General features: G+C 30.8%; 1 protein-coding gene across 1 annotated transcript; it reads left to right on the top strand.

The window, feature by feature from the left end:
- Window positions 1–245: 245 nt before the first annotated feature.
- On the top strand, window positions 246–13,262 carry LOC123290682 (cadherin-23). The gene is made up of 14 exons (XM_044870947.1): window positions 246–252; window positions 2,126–2,269; window positions 2,626–3,050; window positions 4,041–4,256; window positions 4,432–7,059; window positions 7,969–8,266; window positions 8,329–8,852; window positions 8,915–9,035; window positions 9,092–9,264; window positions 9,350–9,567; window positions 9,628–9,781; window positions 11,524–11,714; window positions 11,777–12,031; window positions 13,139–13,262. The coding sequence occupies exons 1-14, from the start codon at window positions 246–248 to the stop codon at window positions 13,230–13,232; spliced, it is 5,448 nt and encodes a 1,815-aa protein (XP_044726882.1). The 3' UTR covers window positions 13,233–13,262.
- The last annotated feature ends 1,265 nt before the right edge of the window (window positions 13,263–14,527 follow it).

Genomic DNA, 14,527 nt, shown 5'->3' with positions numbered 1-14,527 from the left:
CATAGGAGAGGGGATAAACAAGATGCCTTAGATGTAGGCTTGGATATCTAGACGTATATACTTAGACAAAGATACATAGGCATAGATGTGTAGGTGCAAAGTGCAGGAAGGGGGTCAAGGAGATTTGTCCTTAGACAGCTCTAAGCTTCATTAGCTTACCTTTGGCTTTCAGCAATTGCCTTAGAGCTTTATTCACTTGAAAATTTAAATCTTCATTGGAGGAAATTCTTGTTATTAAAACGACAATGAGAAGTACGAGAAAAATTTAATTATACTCTTTCTCCTTTTTCTCTCTCATTTTAGACCATCATTTTTTTTACCATCAACAACAAAAGAAAAAGGATTCAGAGATTTTTATTTGCTGATGTTTAATTCACATTTAGGTATTCAAGTCATATAAAAAAAATTCGAAATACCTCCATATTTTCTTTAATTATTCTGTCGGGTAAATTAGATTGGTGGAGCCATCAGTAGAAATCAAATAGGCCAGTTATTGAACAGAACCAGTTCAATTAGAGCATCAATTATTAGACAGAATTTTTGGAAACTAATTATTAAAAAAAAAAAAGACTTTCATTTAAAACTTATTGATTTTACCTTCCTTAGCGTTTGTCAGATTAATTAATTTATTTGATCTATTTTACAATTTCTTCCCTGTTTGTTCGGTACAGATCTGACATTTCCCGACATATATATACATAAGATTTTTAATTGAAAAGTAAATTTAAAAATAATTTTCAATTATGGTGGAAGCGCGGGGAAGAATAAAAAAAATAGATCATATTACAATTAATATAATTGTATTATTCTCTAGTTTAATATTAATTTACTTTTTTCCCAGCTCTTCCACCATATTTTGATGTTAATTTCTTAGTTGAAATAAAAATTCTTAAAGAATTCGTTTTATGTAACTTTTGAAATATAATAACTTTTAAAGATATCTTTTTCAGGGTCTGCTTCTTTATTTACCAATTGACTGTACACCTCTATACAGAATAGATACCTTGTTAACAGTTATGCAGGTAACATGGAATATGTATACGAGCAAAAATTAAGCATGTCTTCGTCAGCGCAGCGAGTGTTTTACCTTTCTCTTACTTACCTTTGTAATCATATAATACAAGAATTATTTAATAACTGTGAATGTATAATATAATAGAATCTCATGTAAATGGTGTACAAATTCTTTATACCTACTTAAGTGCAATATGTAAATAATTAAATAAATATATCTAATAACTAATTAACGTTTATTAATTTATAAATTTAAATCGATTATGCAAAATATTCAATCAACAATTTCATATTTTTTTAACTGTGACCTTTCAAAGAAATTTTATGTGTTACTGAATCATTATGTTAATGTGTTAATTCTGTGAAAGAAACCACAAAGTTACTTAATGAAAAAAATAAGTTTCCTAAGCGAAATTATTTTTGATATTTAGTACTAAAAATGTTGAAATAAAAGTACTTAGATCAAATTTATTATGTTTTTAAATGTTTTTATTGTCGGTTAATTTTTGAATGAACGAATATGAAAATTTTATAAATTTTTTGTGTCGCAAAAATGAGCAAAGTTTTAACATAGCTTCAAGAAGTGAAAAGAAATAATAAAGGTAAAAAAAAACATTTTATTTATTTCGTGAAACTATATTAAGCTCAGTTTTAACAGTTTTCATCTGTTTGAGGGTCAATTATTTAATGAATATTTTATAAAAAGTGATTCAGTTTCTTTGCCTATAAGCTAACAAATTTATTTGCACCTACAATGGGAGTTATACCTTAGTCCTGGATATTTGCTATTGAAAATTAAAAAATCATTTGGTTTACTTCCTCACCTAAATGTTATGTACAGAATGCTTCAATCATGTTGAACATTTTTAATAGTAATAAGACGTAAAAACAATTCTATCAATCAGGAAGCATACCTACTGTATTTCGGGAGGAAGATCAGTTTTCAACTTTATCAGGAAATCATTGTGAATGTACATAAAACATAGGCAATGCTATTCATTTTTTGAAATTTTCTTTGAATGTATTTCACATAAGTTATCTTCTAACTTTAGGATTATAAACCTTTTTATTTTTAGCAAAATGTTCATAAATACAAGAAAGATTTATATAAATGTAATTTTGTTATTAAATTTATTACAAACATGGGGTCAACTAATAAATCGTGCCCCACATTTTGTACCTGGAATTGGCGATATGTCCAAATTTAGTTTAAAAGAAAATACACCAGTTGGGACACCTGTATATCAATTAAAAGGTATGTATAAATTTTTGAGGAGTGCATGGGTATTATTTGCGGATATTTATGTTTTCTGGTTAGACCTAGGGCTTATCTTCACCCTCATTCACTGAGTTGAATGGTTGTTGGAGTTCAAATATTTTGAACGAAGAATACAGACCAGGATTGGGAGTAAAGGCACCCTATCTAGTGTATCTTTAAGTGTTATTTCCAAAAATAATCCATTTACCGATACACTTTTAAGCGACTGAAAAGGCGATGAACTTCATAATTAATTTTCCGTTATTAACTTTGGAAACTATAATATCGATATATGACCAATTTAGATCAATTTATTTTTTAATTATTATTAAACAATAAATAAATTTTAATAGGTATGGATCCTGAAAATAGTCAATTACATTATTCTATCAGTGGTCAACAATTTATCGTGGATCGTTATACTGGTGTTGTCACATTAAAACAACCCCTTGATCGTGAACAACAAGATTTAATTGAAGTAATTATATCGATTACGGATGAGGGTATTGCAGGCTCAGAACCTAATACTGTTAGTTTACGACGTGAAATAACGATTTTGGATGAAAATGATAATCCACCGGTGTTTCACAATCGTCCATATCATGCAAATATTAGTGAAGATGCAATTGTTGGTTCTACAGTGATTACAGATTCAGAAATAATTGTTACTGATGATGATGAAGGATTAAATGCGGATATTACAATCTCTTGTTATCAAAGTAATGATGTACAAACAGATAGTGAAATTTGTAGTACTTTCCGAATTTATACCGAAAAGGTAATTCATATTATGTATTATAAAATGTCAAGAAAAGAGGAGTAATGGTTTAGATCGTATTAACACTTGCTTGAAAAATTGTTTATTGTCACGTTTAAACGTAAAAATTTGTTGTCACGTTTATACCATTAAAATATACTCTCATATTTTTCTTTTAAACGATTTTTCACACACTTTCCCCCTATGAACTATTTTATTTATTAGTTGATAGCTTTATTTATTTGGCCTATTAAGCTAACACAAAAATAGCGAAGTTGCATGTTTTTTTATTTTAATTTTTTTTTTTCGAAAGATTAGTAAATATTATTAAAAAAAATTTATTTTAAATTGATTTTTCATGTTATTTTCACATCGCACAGAGAAGATAATATAACATGAATAATGATAAATGGTTTGTTTCTCAGCTGGCTTTCACAATATTTTTTTTTACAAAATTAGCACTAAATATGCTAAATATATTGATTTTTGATTATAATACATTTTTCCTTTTTTTGTGTGCAGAAATTTTTATTTGATGCTTTAATTAAAGCATCACTTAGCTTAAGCTTATAAGCTGGCATACATACTCATATTTTCATTTCACGAAAATGAAAACAATAAATTTATTTTGATGCACTAAATCAGCACTAAATGTGGTTGAATTTAATTAACTGTTCGATTTTATTTATGTGCCGAAATTGTGGTGCTGGCTTAATAGACCTTAGTTTTTTTGATAAAATAACTCAATTAAAGATATTAAAATATGGTGGAAGCTCAGGAACAAAAAAGTAATATTTAATCTTAAAATGTTGTCACTTTTGTATTGTTTTCTGGTTTACATTTTTCCTGTGATTTTCACCTCGCCAACTCCTCGAAGAATAATTTTCAGGTACAAGATTATTACCAAATAGACAAACAGGCGGACAAAGAAGAATGCCAGTTTTTATTTAAATACATATAGTGAGGGTGTTTGCAGATTTTGTAAACGTTTCTATTTTTATTCTTTTCTAGATTCCCGAGGGCTATAAAGCTCAAATAACATTATCACGCCCATTGGATTATGAAACTCGTTCAACGTACTTGTTAACCCTTATGGCAATGGATAGCGGAAGTAAGCCTTTAAAAACATTTGCAAATCTTGTCATTGACGTGATAGATGTTCAAGACCAACCACCAATATTTCTGAATGCACCATATAGTGCAACGATTCCTGAAAACACAGCAGAGGTAATAGGCGTTTAAGCAAAAAATGTGGCGTTTGGTTGACTTTTTAAGTTGGGATTGTTTTTTTCATGTTGTGAATATTATATTATACTCATAAGTTTTCTCAAACTTAAGCCTCACATTTTGCTATCGCACTGTTGTTCCTTCTCATATTATAATCGTAAATTTAATTTTTAAGGGCACATCTATATTAAATATTCGCGCTAAAGATGGTGATATTGGAAATCCACGACCTTTGCTTCTAACTATCGAAGATGATAAATTAGGATATTTTACATTGGAAAGTACTCCACAATCCGCGTATAGTTCTGATTTGGAGTATTATGGTGTGTTAAAAACTTCTGATCAATTATTAGACCGTGAACATCCAGATATTTTACAGAATGGTGGCATTTATACTTTTACGATCAAAGCAACTGAGCTCATAAATAATGAATTGCCTGCTGATTTTACAACAACGCAAATTACAATTGTCATTACCGATGTGGATGATCAAATTCCAACATTCAATCAGGATTTTTATGAGATAAATGTCTCCGAGGATATTTCGAACGATACTCCATTACCAGGATTAAACATGTATGTTATTGACGAAGATATTGGAGTTAATAGTCGTTACACATTGGAATTAAGAAATTTAAATTCATCCAATTCCAATTTATTTGATATTGCACCAAAGTTTGGCGAAGGGCGCACTCCAATTGTAATAAAAGTTACAGACTCATCGCTGTTAGATTATGACGTAGATGATATTTCGCTAAGAACATACCAATTTGAAGTAGTTGCATTAGTAAATGGAACTAGTATGTCGTCTGCAACGGTTATCGTTCATTTAACTGATGCAAACGACAACGCTCCCGTATTCGAACAGAATTCCTATCGATTACATGTTGCAGAAAATTCTGTACAAGGCTTAAAAATATCGGATATCACAGCTACGGACAAAGATAGTGGTGATTATGGAAAAATTGCATATTTTTTACGTGGATTTGGATCGAAAAAATTTAGTACAAATGAAAAAACTGGTGGAATTTATGTAAAAGAGCTCTTGGATTACGAGCAACAAAAAAGCTATTCTTTAACATTAGAAGCAATCGATGGTGGGGGTAAAGTTAGCTCGGTGAATATATTTATTGAAATTGATGATATTAACGATAATGCTCCAATTTTTGAGCAACGTGAATATCAAAGGACCATTCGTGAAGGTGCTACTAGTTTCGAGCCTCAATTATTTGTACGTGCTAATGATGTTGACGGACCAGATCAAGGCGGTGGTAAAATATTCTATTCGATTGTTTCTACAAATAGTATTTCGGAAAACTTAAATGAAAGTAATGTTTTTTCTATTGACTCAAATACTGGGGAGATTAAAATTGAACGTCCCGTACATTCTATGGATACACCTAGAGGACAATATGATTTAATTGTGCGAGCAACCGATGGAGGTGTACCGCCGATGTCAAATGACACCCGTGTAGCAATTCGTGTTGGTATTGCTGGAAATCAAAGGCCAATATTTAAAGGAAACTACAATCCACTGAATATCCCTCTATTACCTGGCACAGGTTTAATGCATTATAAAGCAACGATTAAAGAAACAGCGGGTCCAAATACAAATGTAACTACTGTTCAAGCTACCGATCCAGATGGTTTGGATAATTTATTAAATTATTTTATAGCTGGTGGACATAAAGATAATTTCGTAATAGATTCTAAATCTGGATTAATTACAACTTCATCATATTCGAATTTAGATTTGGAAACAAATCCGAAATTATATAATGTTATTGTTTATGCTGTGGATAATGGTTTACCCGTCCACGAAACCGCTACATCCACGGTGTTTATTAATGTCAGTGATGTAAATAATAAGCCTCCAATGTTTAATGCTACTAACACAACCGCATATGTTTCTGAGAGAGCTCCCATGAATTCCTTTGTGATTAATATTCGTGCATTTGATCCCGATGAAAGTGCGGAATTAAAATACTCAATTGTTGAACCCATTAAGGCGAAAGATAAGACTGGTGTGGCTGCTAAAATGTCTTCAAAATACGATTATAAGCATGCGTTTAAAATCAATGAAAACGGAGACATTTTAGTGAATAATAGTCTAAGCTACAATAGTGCGGCTGTAATAATTTTAACAATTCGGGCAGAAGACTTAAATGCTGAAATTGATCCAGAAAAACAAGTGGCATATACTGAAGTTACAATATTTATTCAAGCGTACTCCGATAATAATCCATATTTTGTGATAAACGCGAATAAATATGAAAAAAATGCTCCAATTCAACAAACTAATTACGATCCAACAACGCAAACAGTTCATTTGCACATTCTGGAAGAGCAGCCTATTGGATATAAAATATTAAATTTGGAAGCCATAGATCCATTAACGGAAGAAAATGTGTCTACTTTTCAACTAATACATTCGGGGACGGATTTGTTTACAGTCTTGCAAAATGGAGAAATTATTTTGACGAAACGTTTGGATTATGAGGCGCTGGATGAGAAATTATTATATCTAGTCGTAAAAGCGATTTCAGTCGATAACCAACGTAGCTCTGAATTGAAAATTTATATACATGTCAAAGATATTAATGACAATGCACCGATTTTTGAACAGAAACAATATAAAGTAAGTGTACGTGAATCGTCAAGGTATCCAGAACAAATTTTGCAAGTAGCTGCTACAGATTTAGATGACCCAAACGATGATTCTGGTTATGGAACTATTAAATACTCATTGAGTGGAGAAAATAGTAATTATTTTGTTATTGATTCGCGTACTGGAATTATTCAGGTAAGAATAATAGTGGCTAAATGTAAGAATAATAGTGGTAAGAATAATAGTGGCTAAGTGGCATTCTCAAAATTCTGCTCATTCTTAGTAATGAACATTTTCAAGTGCAAATAAAAATTTGAGCATTATGAAACAAGGTAGTTGCTTAAATCATAGATTTGTGAGTATTGGTACAAATATAATTCCATTTACTTGTAAGATCTTAGATCCATAAACTCTAAGTCTCTCTTTGTGAATACTTATATCCAAAGATAGTTAGAGAGATGTACATATGATTTACTGATGGTCATGGTAACCGTCTGCTGAGCCTTAAATATGATAGTAGGTAATGTTCCAAGTCGCCCTGTAAGGTTCCTCGAATTTCTATGTGTCATATTACCCTCCCCCCCAGGGGAAGGTTTGAAAAACTGTCACTAAGTTACGGTTCTGGAAACTGTCTGCTTGTTTGATAATTCATTAGATGTGATTCTGAACAGTCATCCTGCAAAGTTTGAGCTCAACAAGTCGTCCCATTCCCGAATTATGCCAAAAAAGCCGAAAATGTCGTTACGCGGTAAAAAAATTTGAAGTGATGGTTCTGGAAACTGTAAAACTTGTTTGGTTGTGTTGAGGGTGTCAAAAGGATCAGGAAAATATGTCTGACAGAAAAGCAAGTGGTCAGGGATTTTTTTTGGCAGCACATTGAAAAACACGAATTATTCCCTGGGGGGGATATGACACATAGAAATTCGAGGAACCTTACAGGGCGACTTGGAACATTACCTACTATCATATTTAAGGCTTAGCAGACGGTTACCATGACCATCAGTAAATCATATGTGCATCTCTCTAACTAAGACTTTTTGAGCAGAATAATTATTTTCAATGTATCATTTGTTATTATTATCCATATTCCATATCCTTTTTTAGCTCTCACCAAATTTAACATTAGATAGAGAACGGCAATCTGTTCTACGATTTACTGTAATTGCATCAGACTCACCAAGGGATAGACCTAGTGAAGCTCAACGCACTACAGCCGAAATCATTGTAGATGTTTTGGATGTAAATGATAACGCTCCTCAATTTACAATGAAATCCTACATTGCAGTCGCTGCCGAAAATGTTATTGTTGGCACAAGCGTAATTAATTTAACTGCTACGGATCCAGATGAAGGCTTGGGTGGGGAAGTTTTCTACGAAATTTTAGATGAGCATGAAGTCAAAGGTAATACAAAGTTTTGTTTAACTTTCCAGAAAACTTTAATTTGTTTTACGAAAACATTTTAGGATTGTTCCAAATTGATAGTCGAACGGGAGAGCTAACCACAAAAAATGCTTTAACTGGCAAAGGACGTACTGAGCCCTATTTAATGACCATACGGGCACAAGATGAAGGTGGTCTGTACACTGATACTGATTTAACTTTGTATATTGGGGATATTAGCTCCAACGATGGTGTTCCTACATTTATACGCCCCACAAACGATCAGATTGCCTACATTAGTGAGAATTCAACAATAGGATCGCCAGTATTTCAAGTGGTTGCAACCGATCCGGATGATCCTTCTTTACCATCTGGAAAGCTAGAATACAAACTTTTAAATGATGGTGTTGACTATTTGGCATTTAAAATTGATCCAAACTCTGGATTAATTACAACTCGGGTATTATTAGATCGCGAAAAAAAGGAATTTTATTCTTTGGTATTGGTAGTTCAAGATAAAGGAGATCCACCTCAACAAACAACACGTGTCTTACAAGTCCAAGTTACTGACGTTGATGATCATAAGCCTCATTTCATTCGTGGAATCGTAAGTCATTCTTGTGCAGACTTTTTAGAGTCTCAGTAATAACTATTCTTTATGGATTTTAGGATGACACACCCTTAACGTTTTCAATTGAAGAAGAGGTAGCAAATGAGACAATAGTTGGAACCATAATAGCAGAAGATCAAGATATTGGAGAAAATGGCGAAATCGATTACATTATTATATGTAAGTTAATATTTATTTGAAGATAGTTTATTTTTTCACACTTAAATAATTTTTAGCTGGTAATGAACATGAATGGTTTGGAATTGAGCGTACCAATGATAGTAAAGGAATAATTCGAACAATTCGACGAATTGATCGTGAGGAACATGCACAATTTTTATTAACGATTAAGTGTTTTAAAGCCTCAACTCGTCAATCTCAAACTACTCGTAAGCTGTATAATCGATTGGTATGACAAAATCCTTTTTTTTTGGAGTTTTTACTTTTTTACAGCACGGCTGATCAATGACAATAATTAATTTTTTTGATTGCAGGATCCATCTGAAATTCAAGTTCTTATAAAAGTAATCGATATCGATGATAATCGTCCAATGTTTGTAAAAGATAATGTAACAATAGGTGTACGATTGAATGTACCAGTTGATACGTCAATTTTAAATTTGGAAGCAAATGATATTGATCCAGATGCGTTACCAATTCAGTATGATATTCTAATGGCTAATTTTACTCCATTAATTGATTTTGGCGACAAGTTAGTTAAAATTTACTTTATTTAAGTCGAATGCAATGATTAAAGAGAATTGTTTTTTAGATTGAACGCAAGCGATGTATTCAGGTTGGATGAAAATACTGGTGATTTACGTACTGTCAAAAGTTTAGTGAATTATGTTGATGGCGTTTTTACATTGATTGTTCGAGCAAACAATTCTATTTTGGTAGATCACTATACGAATACAACAGTACAGGTACATTTTAATATAAATTTAGGCCTCTTACCTTTGGTGGGCAGTTTTAAACATCTTAATTTAATTCAAAATTGTTGAGACATATAAGAAAGATAGACACATATATTGTGTGAATTATTTTCTTTTGAAGTCTTTATTAAACATCATTTTATTCAATCAAATTCACTTCACTTCTTTTGAAGGTATGAGAAAACAATTTTTAGTTTTTCTTGAACATTCATTGATATATAGTGAGAAATCAAATATGCCATCCGTAGTGAAGCAAAACTTCGAACTAAGTCGAGTATTTTAAACCCATTTCTCCAAAATCAAGAAAGCTAAAGTACAATAGATTTTCATTGGCTTCAAAATAATTTGATCAAATGCATTTGATACTCTTCTAAATATTTACTTTGTTCTAATATAACTCTATATAACAATTTTTGACTTAATAAAGCAGTAATTTTCTCTGTATTTGGCTTCATAAAAATGGGCTTGATTTTTATAATTTATGACAATGTTTCAGTCTTATTTTCTTCGAAAATATAGACATATTAAATACAGGCCTTTTAAAAGCTATTTTATAAAAGACTTTCTAGTATTTCTATATCCCTTTTTATTTTTTCCCCGTTTTTAATGCTCTGCCTCTAGAGACCCATTAATTCTAATTTTTATCAGTATCAGTAGAGTTGAATTAGTCTCAATAAAGTTCGTTTTAGGTTTATCAATTTCCTAGCACCATACCCGCTTTTGTATAGCGAAATATGTGTGTCGCGATTTTTAAGGCTTTACGTACCTCTACAGCCCCACCAAACTGAGTTGTAGGATCCAAAATTTTTATGTCAAAAGTAGGTAGTGTAGGGTCAAAAAGTTCTAGAAAATATTTTCAAAAATTTCGAAATTTTCGCAAGTATTTTCTGGAATTTTTTTTTGTTTTTCTAAAATCTTTCACAAAATTCCTAGTTGTAGTTAACCTGAAAATTTTCACCACACTTATTTTATAGTTTTGGAGAATATAGACACCAATATTTTTTGGCTAAGTTTCGCCCTCACGTTTAAACAGTGATGTTCAAGAAAGAATAATTCAAATATAAGTTGTTAATTTTTTTATAAGGAATAACTTCTACATTTAAACTTTGGTTTATCTCTAACGGTTTACAAGATGGATACTTTTTTATTTGATTGAATGAGCCAAAAAAATTCTATTAAAATTTTCATATTTCGATCAATTTTGAAGGTAGAAAGGCGGAAAAAAACGAAAATGTGCATAAATACTTCAACTAGAACTTTTGTTTGAACTCATTTTTTTAATTTAATGCATAGTTTTTTGTAATTTGCAAAAAACTGACTTAAATCCCCCAATTACCCCCCAAAAATGGAGGTTAGGCTTGCCCCAAAGAGGTCAACTTTTTTTTTACGAAATTTTTACAATCTAATAAATAACTGCGGATTTTAAAGATGCATTAATTTTTCTCCTTTATCATGATATTTTATTTAATTTTGTTGTAATGTAGTAACAGTGATGGAGCTCTGTAGCTTACGTGTTTTTAGACTTTAAAGCAAAGGAGGGGTTAGTTCGACCGCTATGCGTGTCTAACTGTTTGTGGCACCATAGAGATCTTCGGGTAAACCGATTTGAATGCGTTTTTTTTTGTTTGAAATGTAGCTTGATAGTGTTCTTAGCAATGTTTCAAGAAAATCAGAGGAGAGGGTTACGAGTTTTTTAAATTTTGTAAATTTCACTTGTTTTTAATTATTTTTAGATATATATTGTACGAGACAGAGATATGTTAAAGTTTATTTTTATAAAGCCACCTGCAGAAGTTCGTAAAACTCTTCGTAAATTTGAAATGGATGTTCAAAATGTTTTAGAAGATCCACAAATTAAATTACATGTATACGATACACAATTCAACTTAAAGCGTGATAACAGTTTAGATTTTAGTAGTACAAGGTATGTTAAATTATCTAATTCTATTAAATCTGGCATAATTATTTTTGAATTTTTCTTTGCAGTTCGTGTTTCCAACTAATTGGACCAACACCAATGTCAACCAATGAAATGATGAATATACTAAACAATGAAAAAATTAAAGATAAATTAGATACAGTTTATCGAGACTATAATATTGTTAAAGTAGATACGTGTTCTCAAAAAAGTTTACTACGAACCGAGGCGACACGTGTCCAACTTTGGGTATTAATTATTGCTACATTTATTGGCATTGCAGCATTTATAGCAAGTTGTACATTATGTTGCTTGCATCGAAGGTATACTTTTTTCTCTAGTTAAAAGTAATGATTGGTAACTCAAAAAAAAAAAAAAAAACAAAGACTTCTTTCTCAACTTTCTTCTTTCTTCAACTCTTCTTTTTACTTTTTTCTCAACAAAGAGTATTTATTAATATAAGTGTTGAATCGTCTACCTCACTGTTTGTATATGACAAAACCGTTAGATCAAGTTGAAAAGTGCTTAAGCAATTAAATAATTATAATAAATACATGTAATAACTCTCTATATAGTTGCGAGTGTTACTCCATATAATAGCTCTTTATACTTTAGACTAACATTTTCCATTCTTTGTTTTTCCATCCTCTGGAATGGAGACAATTATAGTTAGTAGGAAAATGAAAGATTTGGGTGCGTATTTTCTCGCTTTTGTCTTGTATGGAGCTGAAAATTATTTCAATTCAAAATTATAATAGCATATAACTAAATTAGTTTTTCAACTTAATTAGGCCATTTATTTATAGTTGTGAGTTTTTTCCATCACTTCAGTAAAATCGGTAAAAAAAATCGCAAACCGGATTGATTCGTTATAATTCGGGTTTCTCCGTAGATACACTGTGTTTTCAATGACAGATGCCAGATATTATTGATATACAATTTGTAACTAACATTACCTATCCAGAACATGTAAAGTAAATTTAAGATACTATTCTTTTTCATGAATTAATGTATCTTGACACTTAAACATATGTAACCTAAAAACATATTATAAAAAAAGTTTGAAATTTCGCTCTTGGCCTTGCGCAAATCGTCGGTGTTTTGAAAAATATAAAACGAGTTTTTGATATTTTAGCCAATCGGAAACCCTGGAAATATTCGATCATTCTCATCAAAACTAGTAATCTTTTTAGCATTCTTCGAGACAGAACTAAAAAAAATGGAGAATCTTGACCTGGCATTATTTCACGATTTGTTAGTCTGACTTTCAAGCTTAATTATTTACATACTTGCAATACAAGAGAAAAGAGTGATCCACTCTAAGAGGCTGCGCAATCAAAGAGTTTTAAAAAGCAAAAATTTTGAGTTAACAGTTCAACTATAATAAATTGATTCCCATAGACTGATATTATTTTGTATTTGTTTTCTAGGTATAAACTTGCCGTAAAACGATCATTTATTAAAAAGGAACAATTAAATACAGCAAGAATGTATCCAAGTACCGCAACAATTTATGCAAACTAAACAAAATTGAAATTGTGATTTTTAATTTGAAAAAGGATATATATTTTTTATAAAAAATTTTTAATATATATATATTTTGTAATTATTTATTTTTGGGCATAAAATGTCCCTGCCTTATTTTGAGTGCTATGTAAACTACTGATTGTTAGTGCTAAAAAAATTTAGTGGTGTGTCAACAGCTTCCGTGGCATGATATTCTTCCAAAATTGTATTTTTTGTTTTATTCTGTGTTCACGGAAGGTCTAACCCTGGATCAGTGTTAATATTGGTTTCGATCCTTTATGAATGCAAGAATCTATTCTCTACGATTATCGCTATCTGGCAGGACAGTCTATAGATATAGAATATTAGACACTCGGTGAACATAGTATAGAATTTTTGATAAATAAATTTTACACAATTTTTGTTACATTTATTAGATTTATTAAAAAAAAATTTTATAAAAAAAAAATTTACATCAAAGATGTGTATAAAAAAATAAAGAAATTTTTTATAAAAAAATGAGATGAAATGTAAATTTTTTCTCCACTCCGTTAAACCACTAATTCTTGATCATTTTCAAATTTTAATACCGATAAAGTTTTTTGAATTTCATTTAACTGAAAACAATAAATTAATTAAATGGTAATCCTATGAAATATATTACACGGAACTTAAAGACTTTTCTTTTTTTTTGGTGTTGGAAGGTGGGTTTGGATAGTGAAAACGAATCTAAATTACTGTAGGATTTCATAAGTCATCGAAATGTTACTACCCCATAATATGCTACCCGTTTTGATTTTGTATGGCCAATATTCTTACACTATTCAAGACTCTCTCTATATAATTCTTACCAAAATATTATTTCTGCAAAAATTTCTACATAGCACAAACTATAGTAGAAGATTACATAGTTTCCGCTGATATGGTTGGTAAAGAAACTGTAGGTATTTAAAAAGTTAGTAAAGTATTAAAAAATCTGCTGACAATGTTTATGGTATAATGCTTTACGTTTATGGTGTTAAGGTGCTATGGCAGTATCCAGGGTCACAGTTAAAACTACTATATTAAATAAATATACTTCACTATTTTATTCATAATTCCTTCCCAAAAATTAGCATCTGTGTTTCAAATTATTTAACAATTATAAATTTATTTAACAAAAAAATTTTCATTTGAAGAAAACTACGTAGCTTTGCTCTTAACCCCTCCCCCCGTTACGTGGCTCAGCGTAGCATTCAAACTCATCCCGCCCCTCTTGACCAGGCTACGTGGGTTAATTATGGACACTCCCTAATTGAAATGTTAAATGTTAT

The sequence above is a fragment of the Chrysoperla carnea genome, chromosome 1, assembly GCF_905475395.1.
Source record: "Chrysoperla carnea chromosome 1, inChrCarn1.1, whole genome shotgun sequence".
Taxonomy (NCBI): domain Eukaryota; kingdom Metazoa; phylum Arthropoda; class Insecta; order Neuroptera; family Chrysopidae; genus Chrysoperla; species Chrysoperla carnea.
This window is presented reverse-complemented; position numbering and strand designations above follow the sequence as displayed.